Here is a 13,266-nt window from a genome sequence, read left to right as displayed (position 1 = left end):
ATTACAACAAACTGACTAAATATACAGAATTAAATATGAGTTCTCCTGTACAGTTACTGGCAAAATGGCGGTATAAGTATGGTGGTGTTGGGTGCATCGGGTCGTCATATTTCCGGATTGGGTAATGAGCTGACTTACCCAGCGACGTCATTGACTGCTCATGGTAACGTTACAAACCAACTTGACAGTTCAGGATATGAATATCTACGGAGTATTCTATTACCGATGGCTTATGTACCAGTATCTGGAATATCGGGCGCGTTACATCCTACATGCTGCAATGCCACGCAGCCACGGGACTTGGTAACCAGAGTGAGCCAAGATTAATTTAAAGCAACTCTAGGCTACATCACTGACACAGTCATAATGTATTTGCATTGTTAATGGGTTCTAATGTCCACCGGCTTCTCAAGACTTAAAGCCCAACCGAGCCCAAAAGGCCAATGCCTATTCCCATTCCCAAAAGCCCCGGTGCCAGCCCAATTGAATGGCCTGCCGAAGGTGGTGTCGACGACTCGGCAGCCGCACTGGTAGAAGAGGTAGGGCTGCTGGTGGAAGAGGCCATGGTAGGGTTATATGTGGTGGAGGCAAACGAGCACTTGCGGACAATATCATTTGCATCTGAAGCTGTTAGCATAGTCCGAGTTTACTTTAACAAAAATACCATTGTCTTTGCCGTCTTTGCTGTACTTGTCGAGGCAGGCGGCGCAGTTGGGAACGCTCTGCGACGCATCAGGATCATCGCAGACGCACTTCCTCTCAGCCGAGTCATCGTCGTGGGTGGACTTGTCGCAGCTGGCAGTCAGACTGACAACAGAGGCGCAGGCATCTGTGCATTGAGATGGGACGTCGTTGGAATCGATATCCTGGGCTGAAACCGATGCAGCCAGGGTTAATGCAGATAGGAAGAAGAATGAACGCATTGTAGTAAGATCCTTAAATGCAACAAATCCAACAAGTGTTCAAGTTATAGAGATGAGTGCCCTTGGAGTGTGGAATGTATATCCAAGGAATTTATATCCAAACCCCGTCGATCATCCAAGGCACCAGAATTCCAGTCTCCGCGCGGAATCTAAAAATAATATGCAAAGCTTGGAGGAATCTTGTCCATTCGACCAGGGACTGGGATACTTTGTATAGAAAAGATCATCACCCCGCATGGCTGTGGCGGAGTTCGCCGAATCTGCCATACGGCGTTGTGCCATTCGGCGAAATCAATTCGGTCCATTGAGCCAACGAAATGTCGAGTTGGGGATGGCCGGCGGTTTGTACATGTACTCATTATTGCATGCTGAGTACAGACTTCGCAGTTGCTCAAGAAGTATCACTGTCTAAGATTTAATTGGCCATGCCCGGTATTAATCATCATCATCTAATCAGGCTAGCGACACATTCTCTCAAGGATTTACGCTCCGAAATTGCCCGTTTGTACGCTCTTTTGATTCCCAATACCGCTATTTTTGCCATTTATCGATCGTTGTAGTTGAGACTGATTGGTCAGACTTATTTCCACCCTCGTTCAGGGGCAGGCAGCAACTTCACCATCTCCTGCGACAGCATGGACTGGGATAACCTCTGCTTCAATATCGCGACATTCATCGCCGGCGTCTTTGTCCTTGACTATGGCGCAGACAAATTCGTCGACCACACCGTTGTCGTGGGGCAGCGCCTGGGCATCTCGCCCACCCTCATTGCCCTCTTGACGGCCGGGACTGAGTATGAAGAGGTACTCCTTCATTTTCCTCTAATTTCAGATAAACACTGATATAGTAAGCTCGCTGTTGTGGTTGCCGCAGTGCTGCAACACCGTAGCCCCCTTGCCCTGGGCAATGTGATGGGCTCCAGCGTTTCAAATATCCTTGGGGCCTTCTCCCTCGGTCTTCTATGTCATCCAGGAAGAATGGAGTTTGACAGGACGGCAAAGATGTATTCTGCCTTGCTTCTTTCTGTGACAACATTGGTTGTGGTGTTGGCTTTTTGTGAGCAGCTCAATCAACTTACCGGAGGAGTGCTCATCGCTATATTCGTACTGTACATGGTCTCTATCGGTTATGCTATTTATAGGGGTATAGCCGAGCCGCCTGAGCTTTCAGATAGTGAGAGTGACGACGATATACCCACCAGTCGTGATTATCAGATACAGCATTCAGAGAGCGATCCTCTATTGCCGACTGCAGATGAAGGCAGGATTTTACCACGACCACTCTACTACCATCTCTTACAGCTTCTCTTCGGCCTAATTGCACTATCTCTATCCGGATACATCCTCGCCCACAGCGCCGGCACAATCGCCGATTCCCTGCACCTATCCGGCACCGTATTCGGCTTAACGGTCATCGCATTCGCCACAACCCTTCCAGAGAAGTTCATTTCAGTGCTCAGTGGTTTCCGTGGACAAGGGGGCATTATAGTTGCAACAACTGCAGGCAGCAACATATTCCTCCTAACGCTGTGCGTCGGTATTGTTGCTGCCTCCGGAGGTGCTGCCGGCCAGGCAGATACATTTGTTCTTTTTGATTTGGTTACAGTCTGGATGTCTGCGTTGTTACTTGTCGCTGTGGTCTTTCTTAGACCGCCAAGTCGGATTTCTGGTTTTGTTCTGCTGGCTGCGTACTTGGTGTTTTTGGTTCTTGAGTTTACTGTGTATAAACGGTAAATAATACGATAGCAGCAACTTTTAGATGGCCACTCGCGCGTGGATAAAACGGTAGGAGGTATATACTGATAAAACATCCTTGCAAATCAATATAAGTAAATCACAGGATACGTGTTACACATTCACACACTAATTGCCAATGCGCGGAGGGCTGGCCCAAGTAGCGCGAATGTACGCCCCATTGCATCAGCCATCTCCTGCCATCGCTCCATCCCGAGGCCAAGCCCACGCAGCCTAGGGAAGCTGGTCTCTAGGAATAAAATGCTCGCACAACGATTGCAGACTTGCCGGTGACATTCTACATTCCACTGGTACACACCATGCGCAATAGAAACGTTGCGTCCCATCTGATTTAAAACCGCACCCAGGACAACAGCGGGAGCTGCAAATGCACCTGCACCCAGGGCAGCACCTGGGTCAATGCCCACGCCTACGCTCAATGATAATGGGAAAAGACCGTAGATGAATCACATTCCGGTGCAATGCGCCCAGGAACATTCAGGCGGGGCTGGCGTCAAGGCTGCAGAAAGCTGCACCCCTCGCGCAGGAGATGCTGTCACGTGGGATTCGAGGCTGCATCAGGCTGGAAACAACAGCATCAGTATTGTTGGGTAGCTGAGTCTGGTCAGCATAATCTCACTGTGCTGGGCTTAGGGTTGCCGAGGGATGAGAATATCTTATAGCCTGTCAAGAAATGTCGAGCACTCTAGATGCTGCCACTTCACCGAGGGTTTGTCATGCATAAATAATATATTCCCCTGTATCCTCTGGTAGCAACGGCTGAGACCGCCAAGTTGGGTTTCTGGTTCTTGAGTTCAGTATGTATAAGATGGGATGAGCCTTCAGCTTCCCATCCAAAGAGAAAGAATGCTGTTCCTGAACCCTAGGGGCCAAAGTGCACTAAGCCGATACTGACCTAGAGTATTACAAGCTTGGTTGAGTCACGAAATGGTACAATACCAGACAGTTAGTTTGATACTTGTATAGCAATTGACTCAAGTGAAGTCTAGATAATATAACCTATACAAGGCATGGATCTGTCAAACACTAAACAGCAAGTCAATGAAATGTATAAAAAGACAGTTAAATTAACACAAACTACATTTAATCCTGGAAAAACTGATTTGGCTGCCAGTGATTGCAGGCCTTTTGGGCAGACATGCATGCGGGGTCTCAACTGCCAAGTAACTTCCATTCAGAGTCCACTTCAATGAGAATGCCCCCGAGCTGTGGGTCGATTGCTTATATTCGAACCAAGTTGAGGCAAGATGGCATCTCTAGGACAGATCTGCTCCAACTGGGCCCCCAGCAGCACCAGCAGCACCGACTGCAAAAAGAGTGGCAAGTACGGTTGCAAGAATTGTCAATTAGTCGCTGTATGTTCGACCTTCACGGCTTAAAAGCACCCGCCCTGCTGCTGCATCGGAGCGTGCACTAATAGTATCATATATTCTAGTACTGTGGTCAGTCATGCCAGAAAGCGCACTGGCCCCTACACAAGGCCGCGTGCCGGTCACCCTTGCGCAAGGATACCTGGCAACCGGCTTGGATTGTTGAAAGCCGAACCCCAGAATTTATGGGTGCGGGACTTGGGGTCGTCTTCGGCGACAAGAAATATCTCTGGGGAAATGTCCCTGCCTTTGATTTGTTACGGCTGGATGCAAACGAAGGAAGTGACTACGATGGCGATTTACGTATTTTGTGTGCTGGTATGTCTTTCTATTACTTTGGTGGTGTGGAATACTGTGCCCAATTTCTAAACGTGTTGTCTTTTCCATGCAGCTTCTGGGGACCTCCGGCATATTGTCAAAACCATCGCCCAATTACCGAGCAGCTACAACGGTGCAGTCGAGATAACCTTGAATGACCGAGATCCCGACATTGTAGCGCGCAATATAATTCTGCTTCTGGTTGCCATGGTTGTTGAGGATATTGATGCCGCATCGGATTGCATGGTCCATCTCTGGTATTCAGCGCTCGTCCGCGAGTCAGATCTGAACATCTTGCACCAGCAGATTCGCCCCCTGATCATTGATGTCTGCACGAAGATTGCAGATAAATCCTGTGCTACTCTCCATGGGAAGACATGGACTTTTGGGCAGCGCTCTGTCAGGGTCATACTTAGGAAATCGTCATGGAGCGGTCTTCTGTCATTCCTTGACATGCCTGCCGGCTTAGATACTCACCAAGCGCAGACACGCCGCACCAAGGTCACCCTAGCGGAATCAAGGAAGGATTATCGAGATCGATACATGTGTTTAATCCCTAGTTCTCACCGAGTCCCGTTCAGCAGGTTCCGCGAGGATGGTCTCCTTCTCCCGTTTGGTTTCCCCAGGCATGACTTCCAAGTGCCTAATCCGTGAGTCAAGAGCCCATAAAAAGAAACCAAAACTAAAGATACCGTGCAAGTCTAACCTGGCAAAGAACCTTTTTCCAGAACGATAAAACGTGGCCGATGCCAGACAATGCAGACCCTCGGCACGGGTGGCCTGCAGAGGACGTCGCAAGTACACCCTCTGGCGCAGCTAGTGCCGATATATATGGGAAGCTGTATTTCTATCTGCGAAAAATGCTATCATCATCCTTGGCTCGCCTTCGCGGCCTCAAAGGGGCCTCGTTCGAGCTGTTTCAAGTCGACGCGACTGCTCTCCCTGAGCTTCTCGGACCGGGCTCCTTCGCTCGAATTGATGTCTCCAATATATCGGATAGTGGCTGGCTAGGAATCCACCGTACACTGGTCTATATGATCCCGCTACTCCAAAACAAGGTTGATAATCCGCATGCAACGCTGATAACCCTCTTCATGAACGCGGTGGACGAAACCATGACAGACGAAGACAGGATGCGAGATATGACGCAGAACAGCACATCTTCGCGAAGGCTCTTACAGTATCTCCCGCCCAGCGGGAGTCTCGTTTCTAAATATGATTCGAAGGTTATAAAATTCAACATGGGACGAGATCTGGTCACGGAGTATGACGATGTGTTCAACAGGTATGTATAATGGTTTTTTTAAGTTGTCTCCAGCGGGCGTAGCAAGTATATTTTGTTGTATTGACTTTGAGGACTCCTTTAGATATTGTGATGAACTCGAGTTCCGGAAAGCGGGCGAGCTTCTAGGTGCTGTTGTGAAGGCAAAACATACGGTCATTAAGAAGTGGCCGTTCAGGCTGAAGTTGCGACCCGGGCAAACGGGCGCTCACGAGGAGTTTTCTCGGTGCTTGAGTGCTGGGGTGTCTAGTAAAGAGCGATATGTAGAATGGAGCAGGACTGACTAGGGCAATTTCGGTGTATAGAACAACACCTTTTGATTGTGCCCTAGGCTTTCAATGCATGCTTATCTTCGTTTTTGGGCTTTTCGTCTCTTGATATCCAGGCCACATTAATATAAACACTTAACCCCTAGGTGAATGTGACTAGGGTTAGGAAACAAACGCATATCTTTTATGGGAAGCTGAAGGCACAGCCTCCTGCACCACTGTCAATGGTATCCAAACTGGTTGTTGAGCTAGTAACGTAGCTAAATAATGCTTACGGATACCATATACTTTCCGCAAGAGTAGGCTATATATACTTGTAGTCAAGCTACTTAATTACTTCAATAGATGAACTTGTTGAATCAACCGGCTTAGGTAATCAGCTATCTCATCTTGCACTTCAACACAACGCAGCCACCCACCACCATGCCCAACTCCATCCAGTAAATGAAACCCACCGCGAAAACTTAGAACATGAACTATCACCCCGAAGAAGCTGTGTCAAAACGCAGCTGCCTCCGCTGCAGCCGGCGAAAGGTGCGCTGCGACCGGGCCCACCCCTGCGCACGATGCATCCAGGCCAGCGCTGAAAGTGAATGCTCCTACCCTGGGTCTGCCAAAAGAGTGCCCCGGGTGCTGAACAGGCCTCCTATTTCGGTTGTTATGGCGCGGCTTAAGGAGTTGGAGGGTGAGGTAGCGAGGCTGCGGGGGAGGGAAGAATGTGAACGTTTTAGTGACGCAGAAGGCAAAGCTGGGAATTGGGATAGAGTGGGTGCGAGATTCGGGAATGGGCGATATGTCGGCGATGAAGCTTCTGTGGTTCTGGGGGATAAGGTTTGTCTATTGCTTCTACTGGTGATGTGTTATGTATTGATGGGCTGGTGTAGATACGCGAGCTGCGAGAAGCATATGACGTGGAAGAGGGGACTGAATCTGACCCAGAACGTGACAGTGATGACTATCTTGTATCGTCGGTGTTAGAGCCTGAACGGGTTAAGATACTCTGGTCTATCTACAAAAGAAACGTTGCACCCATGATAGCGATTCTACACAAGCCCTCCATTGACGACTTGGTTACTGAGTTCTGCGCAACCCCTAACCTACTTCTCGATCCAGCTCCGAAAGCTCTTCTTCTAGCCATTTGCTTCGCGGCCACAGTCAGTTCAACAGACGAAGAGTGTCTGTCCATCTCCGGCCAGACATACGATTCCTGTGTCCTGGATTACCAGCTCGCCACGGAGCAGGTATTGACAAGGCCCAACCTCATCAGCAGCCAAGATTTCCGCATACTGCAAGCCGCAGTGCTGTTCCTGCTATGTCTACGCTGCAATGGTGACTCCAGAGTAGCATGGGCCGAAACCGCCATCGTAGTCCGTGTTGCGCAAAAGCAAGGCCTACATCGCGATGGCCAATCTCTCGGACTAAGTCCCTTTGATACTGAAATGCGGCGCCGGCTATGGTGGCACCTTTGCATTCTCGATATGCTCTGTTCTGAAGACCAAGGGACCGAAACCCAGATTATGCCAGCCATGTTTGATACCCAGATCCCGGTGAATATTGACAGTGACGAGCTCACGGTGGATATGGACCTACCCCCGTCTAATAAACTAGGCTTCACTGATATCACGCTCTGCATTATCCATTGTGAAATGATGATAAACCTATACTGGGTTGGGAAATCTTTCAACCCTCAACAGGCGATGACTATAGACCGAGTCAATCTCCTATCGACACTATCCAACCGTCTTGAGAACGAGTATCTCGACAGATTCAACCTCAACATCCCAATACAATGGATAACCGCCGTCATCACACGCCTGGCCCTATCAAAAGCATGGCTCGTCGTCCGTCTCCAAGCCTCACTCGACAACGCAAACACCGACACCAACACAAACAAAGACGAGATATTCCACATGGCCATCGAAACCCTAAAATTCGCCAACCTGCTCCAAACCAACGAGCCAACAGCACAATGGGCCTGGCTCAGCAAAACATACAAGCACCAGCATGTCCTCGCCTTTGCGCTGTCTGAGCTGTGTGTGCGACCTGCCTCGCCTGAGGTAGCGCATGCCTGGGACGTGGTTACAGAGTTCTATAACATGTCGCTGCAAGGGCGGCACCGCATGAATAGTATGCTGCAAAGACCACTGGCGCGATTGATGGAGCGAGCGAGCATCGTACGGAACGGAGGTGCGGAGCCAGTCACGAAACCGGGTGTTGAGTCTGAATTGTCTTATTCGGTTGAAGACTGGCTCAGGGTTCTATAATCGGACTCGATTCGATTTCACACTCGATCCATGGTTATTCCATGGTTCTTGAGTATATCAAGATTTGTCAGCCTCGGCCTTGAAATCAGCCCCGAGCGCCGCCACATTACACACCACCCTAGCAGCAGGGTTTAATAGGTATAAATACAAGTAAAGTAGTTACAGATACAAATCCAACTCATTTATATTTAAAATCCACCATGTCCGCCATCCTCATAACCGGCGCCACAGGAAAGCAAGGAGGCTCCGTGATAAAGAGCCTCCTAGCCCAGAACGCCCCCTTTGACATTCTCGCCGTGACACGGAGTGCGCAGTCTGCTTCTGCGCAAGGTCTGGCGCAGCTGTCGCCTAAGATTCGTATTGTGGAGGGGAACCTGGATAACCCAGCTGGTCTGTTTGAATCTGCTAAACGGCAGACGGAGAGACCGATTTGGGGGGTGTTTAGTGTGCAGGTACCTACCCTGTGATATAGTTTATATTTGAAAAGAAAGCTAACTAGAAAAGGCCGCGAAACCCGGATCAGACCAGGAACTACAACAAGGCATCGCCCTCGTAAACGAATCCATAACCCAAGGTGTCAAATTCTTCGTCTACAGCTCCGTCGACCGAGGAGGCGAGAAGTCGATCAATAACCCAACGAAAGTCCCACATTTCATCTACAAGCACCAGATCGAGAAACATCTAATCGAGAAGACGGCAGGAGGGAATGGCATGCAGTGGACGATCCTCCGACCAACCGCGTTCATGGAGAATCTGAGTGCGGATTTCTTTGGGAAGGTGTTTGCCACTGCGTGGGGGATGGGGTTGAAGGGGAAGAAGCTGCAGATTGTTGCGACGAGTGACATTGGGTTCTTTGCTGCGAGGGCGTTTATGGATCCGAAGGAGTTCAGGGGGAAGTTCTTGTCACTTGCTGGGGATGAGTTGACGTATGAGGAGATGGCGACGGTGTTTAGGCAGAAGATTGGAAGGGATGTTCCGACCACGTTCAGGTTCCCTGTTTGGCTGATGATGAAGGCTGTGAAGGAACTGGGCGTGATGTTTCAGTGGTTTTATGATGAGGGATATGGTGCTGATGTTGCTGCGCTGAGGAAGATGCATCCTGGTCTGAAGGATTTCGGGACGTGGCTTCAGACGGAAAGTGGATTTACATAATGGCCATGCTGTTTGTTGATCAGTGTCAGGAGGTGTATGGTTTAGCCCAACGTGTCTCGCCAGGTTTTCGGTCATCTGCCTTGAATAGAAGTCGCTCTCCGAAATAATAATCAATAATGCATATAAACAACATTTACATGTGATTGTGCACTGGGTGAGTTATGGCTCCACAAGTAGAAAGTGATCTCTTGGAATAAATCTCCATGAATTGTCATAAAACGAAAAGCATGTGCTTGTGCTGTAGGGCTGTGGCCTCGGCATCCCGGATGGCGCCACTCGGCCAAGACTCGGCCTGCCCAGTATATCCAGTCCAGAGGGCATAACTATCGGTATAAGTTGTGAAAATCCACAGCAGATCAGCTGTCACTCCCTAGCAGATTTTCTGGGCCCAATCAGCCGGTGCCATCGGCCTGTCCGGCGTGCAATATCGGCCCCACCGATCCTTTTCTTCGGGATCCCGTCTTGCATTCCGAAGCATGTGAAAGAGAAAAGTCTAGATAGTATACACATTAACTAATGGAATGGGTTCTGAGTGTCTGCCTAATAAATTTCTTATATAAATACCCCTTCCTTCTCATGTATGCAGTTCTGGGTTAGGGTTACATACCATCACCATGGACACTACTACAGCCCAAGGCTCAAAAAGCCTGAGTCAGTGCACTACACCACGAAACAACAGCTATGCTCTTACAGAGAAAGATGTCGAAAGGCAAGTCTCGTCTGACGAGCCGACACCAACAAACAAGCCCAGTCCTTTTCCAGAAACAGATCTCTCCCGCGGAATCGTCGGCTGGGACGGTCAAGATGACCCAGATAACCCCCAGAACTTCCCTGAAGGGAGGAAACTGGCTCTTCTAGGCCTGATCAGTGCATTTACATTAATCTCGCCCCTCGCGTCAAGCATGTTTGCCCCTGCTGTCGGCTTCATGGCAGCTGACTTTCGCGAAACAAACGAGACTCTGCTATCATTCACAGTCAGTGTTTTCCTGATAGGATACACGGTACGTCTCTCAAGCAATCTCTATACATCCGCCGCTTATTATATACCTAGTTCGGCCCCTGCTTCCTTGCCCCCCTCAGCGAAATCTACGGCCGACGGATCGTCTTCAGCGCGGCAAACTGGTTCTTCGTTGTCTGGCAGATCGGATGCGCCCTCGCCCAGAATATCGAAACAGAGATCATCTGCCGGTTCTTCGCGGGCATCGGCGGCGCGGGCTGTATTACCCTCGGGGCTGGCGTGATTGCGGATTTATTCCCCGTTGAACAGCGCGGGAAGGCTACTGCGATCTGGGGGCTTGGTCCGCTGATTGGGCCTGTTGCGGGCCCGATTGCAGGTGGGTTTATTGGACAGGAGGCTGGATGGCGCTGGGCTTTTTGGGTTTTGCTTGTTGCTGGGGGTGTTATGGCGCTTGCGATTGAAGTGTTTAACCAGGAGACGTTTGCGCCGGTGCTGATAAAGTGGAAGACGGAGAAGTTGGCCAAGGAGACAGGACGGACGGATCTGCGCAGTGCGTATGATGAGAATGCTGCAGCTGTTGGTGTCAGGCAGGCGCTCAAGTCTGGCCTGATGAGGCCGTTCGTCTTGCTTGTCAAGTCGCCAATTGTCCTCCTTCTTTCTACTTATATGGTGAGCTCCCAGATCCCTGCCACTATCCGGGATGAAGTCGCTAATTCCTTAGGCCCTCGTATACGGTCTGTTGTACCTCTTCTTCACGACCATCTCGTCCGTTTTCCGAACCAAGTACAACTTCTCAGCCGGTCTCTCCGGCCTCGCCTACCTAGGCATCGGCACCGGCTTCATCGCCGGAATCGCCTTTACCGCAAGCACAAACGACAAGATCCTGCTCAAACTAACCGCGCGGACCGGCCGCTTCGAACCCGAAATGCGCCTGCCCCTGATGATCTTCTTCGCCAGCATCCTCCCCATTTCCTTCTTCTGGTACGGCTGGACAGTGTACTACGACGTCCACTGGATCGTGCCGATAATCGGCATGTTCCCATTCGGGGTTGCCATGATTGGCGTGTACATTCCGATCCAGACGTATGTGATTGACTGCTACCCGAAGTATGCGGCGTCGGCGAATGCCAGCCTCACGGCGACGAGGTCCCTGGTTGGGGGGTTGTTGCCGCTGGCTGGGCCGAAGATGTTTGAATCGCTGGGGCTGGGATGGGGGAATTCGTTGCTGGGGTTTTTGGCGTTGGTGTTTGTGCCGATTCCGATTGTTTTTACGCGGTATGGGAAGGTTATTCGGGAGAGGTGGCCTGTTGATCTGGATAGAATATAGAATACCTAGCTGATAATACTTAATGTTTAATGTCAACAGATCAAGCCTGACCAGGCCAGATAGAATCCGCCAAATCCCTAACCAGCTTCAGCTTATCTAGCATATTCTCCCTGGACAGTCTATTCTCCCTCGAATGGCTGGCAAACCCACACTGCGGACTCACCCCCAGTCTATCCAGGGCCTCATCCACAGAAACCCCATTCCCTTGAGCAATAAACTCCGCAGCCTTGAACACCCGCTGTCTCAGCACCTCAACATCCTCCATCTCAACCCTCTTCGTCGAAACAAGTCCCAGAACTACATTCTTCCCCATGGGCAACTTCTTCAACGGCTCAAACCCCCCAGCCCGATCCGTGTCATACTCCAGGTAAAACGTATTCACGTTTAGATCCTGGAAGAGCTGCGCAGCGATGGCGTCGTACCCACCCGACGAAACGAAGCGCTCCTCGTTATAATTGCCGCGACAGATATGCATCCCGATTTCCATATCGCTGGGCACGTCCCGGAAGCAGGAGTTGTACCAGGCGATGTACGTCGCGAGCAGCTCGTTGGGCGATTTGATGCTTTCTGGGTCGGCGGTCCAGTCTGAAATGATCTTTGGGGAGCAGAGGTCTATTTTATATCAGTTAGTCAAAATACCTTGTATGTTGAAAGATGGTATGGGTACATGAAAGATGCGGATTATCAACCTGGATCCTTCTCAGACCGGCGTTATAAAGAAGACCCAGCTCAGTCCGGAAAGCCGTAGCAAGGTCATCGAGATACTCGTCGTCGGTATTGTATACGCCCTTCGCATAGGCTTTGCCATCTTTATGTCTAAAGTGGTACCAGCTCGGCGCGGGAATAGTCACTTTCACATCCCCAACATTCGCCTTTCCCAGGATCGACTCCATGAACTGGAATTCGTCAAGCGTGCTACTCTGCCCGGTATGTTTTATCTTCCCCGTGCAGAATACCACAGTCGGGAGCGCGAACTGCCACGCCGACAGTGATTGCACGTCTGGGAGGTATTCTCGCAAACCGAGGGCTTTCACGTCAACTGGAACCGATTCGAAGCCGGAGATGTTGTTGAAGAATGTGCTGAAGAACACTTTTAAGCCGTTAGTTAGATCTTTGCAAGTATGTTATGTTAGTGTGGTAACGAACGAGAGCGCCTGTATTCGCCATCCGTAACGGCTTTGAATCCGAGCTTCACCTGTTCATTGACGATCTTTGTGATCTCGTCGTCTTCGATTTGGCGGAGGGTTACGTCTGCTTGTGCATGTTCTAGGAGTCTGGTTGGGCGGAGTAAAGAGCCCAGATGTTCTGCTCTGCAGGGACGGGGAGACACAGGAGACATGTTGGTGAGGCTGTACAGAAGGTGAGAGACGGAGGGTAAAGTTAGTGTACAGGTGAGAGATGGAGGATAAAGTTAGTATACAGGTGAGAGACGGAGTATAAAGTTAGTAGTAAACCGGGGCACTGCGAGGTACCTAATGATTGCTTGAATGAGGGGTTTGTGGGGTTCGTGGAGAAGGCAATTATAACTGGCCAATCAGTGAATAATACTCTCCATGGCTGTTAGCTTCGTTATTAACTAAAGTAGTAACGATTAACTCGCGTTCGGCGTCTCGGGTGAGTTGCGACAGTAAAACCCGGCTACAGCGAAT

General features: G+C 50.1%; 7 protein-coding genes across 7 annotated transcripts; 5 read left to right on the top strand and 2 right to left on the bottom strand.

Moving 5' to 3' along the window:
- Positions 1 to 294: 294 nt before the first annotated feature.
- On the bottom strand, positions 295 to 1,248 carry ASPVEDRAFT_39188 (uncharacterized protein). The gene is made up of 2 exons (XM_040811864.1): positions 665 to 1,248; positions 295 to 621 (listed from the first exon to the last, which is right to left on the bottom strand). The coding sequence occupies exons 1-2, from the start codon at positions 921 to 923 to the stop codon at positions 416 to 418; spliced, it is 465 nt and encodes a 154-aa protein (XP_040665590.1). The 5' UTR covers positions 924 to 1,248; the 3' UTR covers positions 295 to 415.
- Positions 1,249 to 1,431: 183 nt separating this feature from the next.
- On the top strand, positions 1,432 to 2,762 carry ASPVEDRAFT_39186 (sodium:calcium antiporter). Its single transcript, XM_040811863.1, has 2 exons — positions 1,432 to 1,726; positions 1,775 to 2,762. Exons 1-2 carry the CDS (start codon positions 1,559 to 1,561, stop codon positions 2,654 to 2,656), a joined length of 1,050 nt encoding a protein of 349 aa, XP_040665589.1. The 5' UTR covers positions 1,432 to 1,558; the 3' UTR covers positions 2,657 to 2,762.
- A 1,127-nt stretch (positions 2,763 to 3,889) lies between these two features.
- On the top strand, positions 3,890 to 6,132 carry ASPVEDRAFT_70127 (uncharacterized protein). Its single transcript, XM_040816058.1, has 5 exons — positions 3,890 to 4,032; positions 4,113 to 4,365; positions 4,439 to 5,015; positions 5,081 to 5,650; positions 5,733 to 6,132. Exons 1-5 carry the CDS (start codon positions 3,925 to 3,927, stop codon positions 5,932 to 5,934), a joined length of 1,710 nt encoding a protein of 569 aa, XP_040665588.1. The 5' UTR covers positions 3,890 to 3,924; the 3' UTR covers positions 5,935 to 6,132.
- A 222-nt stretch (positions 6,133 to 6,354) lies between these two features.
- On the top strand, positions 6,355 to 8,626 carry ASPVEDRAFT_39183 (uncharacterized protein). The gene is made up of 2 exons (XM_040811862.1): positions 6,355 to 6,747; positions 6,801 to 8,626. The coding sequence occupies exons 1-2, from the start codon at positions 6,388 to 6,390 to the stop codon at positions 8,178 to 8,180; spliced, it is 1,740 nt and encodes a 579-aa protein (XP_040665587.1). The 5' UTR covers positions 6,355 to 6,387; the 3' UTR covers positions 8,181 to 8,626.
- On the top strand, positions 8,381 to 9,332 carry ASPVEDRAFT_128330 (uncharacterized protein; the record flags this gene model as incomplete). The annotated part of the gene is made up of 2 exons (XM_040806536.1): positions 8,381 to 8,632; positions 8,685 to 9,332. The coding sequence occupies 2 exons, from the start codon at positions 8,381 to 8,383 to the stop codon at positions 9,330 to 9,332; spliced, it is 900 nt and encodes a 299-aa protein (XP_040665586.1).
- A 583-nt stretch (positions 9,333 to 9,915) lies between these two features.
- Positions 9,916 to 11,787, top strand: ASPVEDRAFT_188197 (MFS transporter). Its single transcript, XM_040809032.1, has 3 exons — positions 9,916 to 10,333; positions 10,384 to 10,959; positions 11,012 to 11,787. Exons 1-3 carry the CDS (start codon positions 9,947 to 9,949, stop codon positions 11,615 to 11,617), a joined length of 1,569 nt encoding a protein of 522 aa, XP_040665585.1. The 5' UTR covers positions 9,916 to 9,946; the 3' UTR covers positions 11,618 to 11,787.
- On the bottom strand, positions 11,508 to 13,039 carry ASPVEDRAFT_164002 (cobalamin-independent methionine synthase II family protein). Its single transcript, XM_040808624.1, has 3 exons — positions 12,764 to 13,039; positions 12,285 to 12,707; positions 11,508 to 12,229 (listed from the first exon to the last, which is right to left on the bottom strand). Exons 1-3 carry the CDS (start codon positions 12,954 to 12,956, stop codon positions 11,658 to 11,660), a joined length of 1,188 nt encoding a protein of 395 aa, XP_040665584.1. The 5' UTR covers positions 12,957 to 13,039; the 3' UTR covers positions 11,508 to 11,657.
- Between the last annotated feature and the right edge of the window lie 227 nt (positions 13,040 to 13,266).

The sequence above is a fragment of the Aspergillus versicolor genome (assembly GCF_001890125.1).
Source record: "Aspergillus versicolor CBS 583.65 unplaced genomic scaffold ASPVEscaffold_3, whole genome shotgun sequence".
Taxonomy (NCBI): domain Eukaryota; kingdom Fungi; phylum Ascomycota; class Eurotiomycetes; order Eurotiales; family Aspergillaceae; genus Aspergillus; species Aspergillus versicolor.
Note: the sequence above shows the minus strand (reverse complement) of the source record. Positions and strands in the feature narration are given on the sequence as shown.

What these genes read in the sequence shown, in the direction of transcription:
- ASPVEDRAFT_164002 (XM_040808624.1), bottom strand. Translation starts at nt 12,956, where the DNA reads ATGTCTCCTGTGTCTCCCCGTCCCTGCAGAGCAGAACATCTGGGCTCT. An exon ending in TGGCGAATACAGGCGCTCTC is followed by an intron (nt 12,708 to 12,763) that starts GTTCGTTACCAC and finishes ACGGCTTAAAAG; the next exon opens with TGTTCTTCAGCACATTCTTC. An exon ending in TGATAATCCGCATCTTTCAT is followed by an intron (nt 12,230 to 12,284) that starts GTACCCATACCA and finishes GATATAAAATAG; the next exon opens with ACCTCTGCTCCCCAAAGATC.
- ASPVEDRAFT_39183 (XM_040811862.1), top strand. Translation starts at nt 6,388, where the DNA reads ATGAACTATCACCCCGAAGAAGCTGTGTCAAAACGCAGCTGCCTCCGC. An exon ending in CTGTGGTTCTGGGGGATAAG is followed by an intron (nt 6,748 to 6,800) that starts GTTTGTCTATTG and finishes GGGCTGGTGTAG; the next exon opens with ATACGCGAGCTGCGAGAAGC.
- ASPVEDRAFT_39188 (XM_040811864.1), bottom strand. Translation starts at nt 923, where the DNA reads ATGCGTTCATTCTTCTTCCTATCTGCATTAACCCTGGCTGCATCGGTT. An exon ending in CAAAGACGGCAAAGACAATG is followed by an intron (nt 622 to 664) that starts GTATTTTTGTTA and finishes TAACAGCTTCAG; the next exon opens with ATGCAAATGATATTGTCCGC.
- ASPVEDRAFT_70127 (XM_040816058.1), top strand. Translation starts at nt 3,925, where the DNA reads ATGGCATCTCTAGGACAGATCTGCTCCAACTGGGCCCCCAGCAGCACC. An exon ending in AGAATTGTCAATTAGTCGCT is followed by an intron (nt 4,033 to 4,112) that starts GTATGTTCGACC and finishes CATATATTCTAG; the next exon opens with TACTGTGGTCAGTCATGCCA. An exon ending in TTTACGTATTTTGTGTGCTG is followed by an intron (nt 4,366 to 4,438) that starts GTATGTCTTTCT and finishes TTTTCCATGCAG; the next exon opens with CTTCTGGGGACCTCCGGCAT.
- ASPVEDRAFT_39186 (XM_040811863.1), top strand. Translation starts at nt 1,559, where the DNA reads ATGGACTGGGATAACCTCTGCTTCAATATCGCGACATTCATCGCCGGC. An exon ending in CCGGGACTGAGTATGAAGAG is followed by an intron (nt 1,727 to 1,774) that starts GTACTCCTTCAT and finishes TGATATAGTAAG; the next exon opens with CTCGCTGTTGTGGTTGCCGC.
- ASPVEDRAFT_188197 (XM_040809032.1), top strand. Translation starts at nt 9,947, where the DNA reads ATGGACACTACTACAGCCCAAGGCTCAAAAAGCCTGAGTCAGTGCACT. An exon ending in TTTTCCTGATAGGATACACG is followed by an intron (nt 10,334 to 10,383) that starts GTACGTCTCTCA and finishes TTATATACCTAG; the next exon opens with TTCGGCCCCTGCTTCCTTGC. An exon ending in TCCTTCTTTCTACTTATATG is followed by an intron (nt 10,960 to 11,011) that starts GTGAGCTCCCAG and finishes CTAATTCCTTAG; the next exon opens with GCCCTCGTATACGGTCTGTT.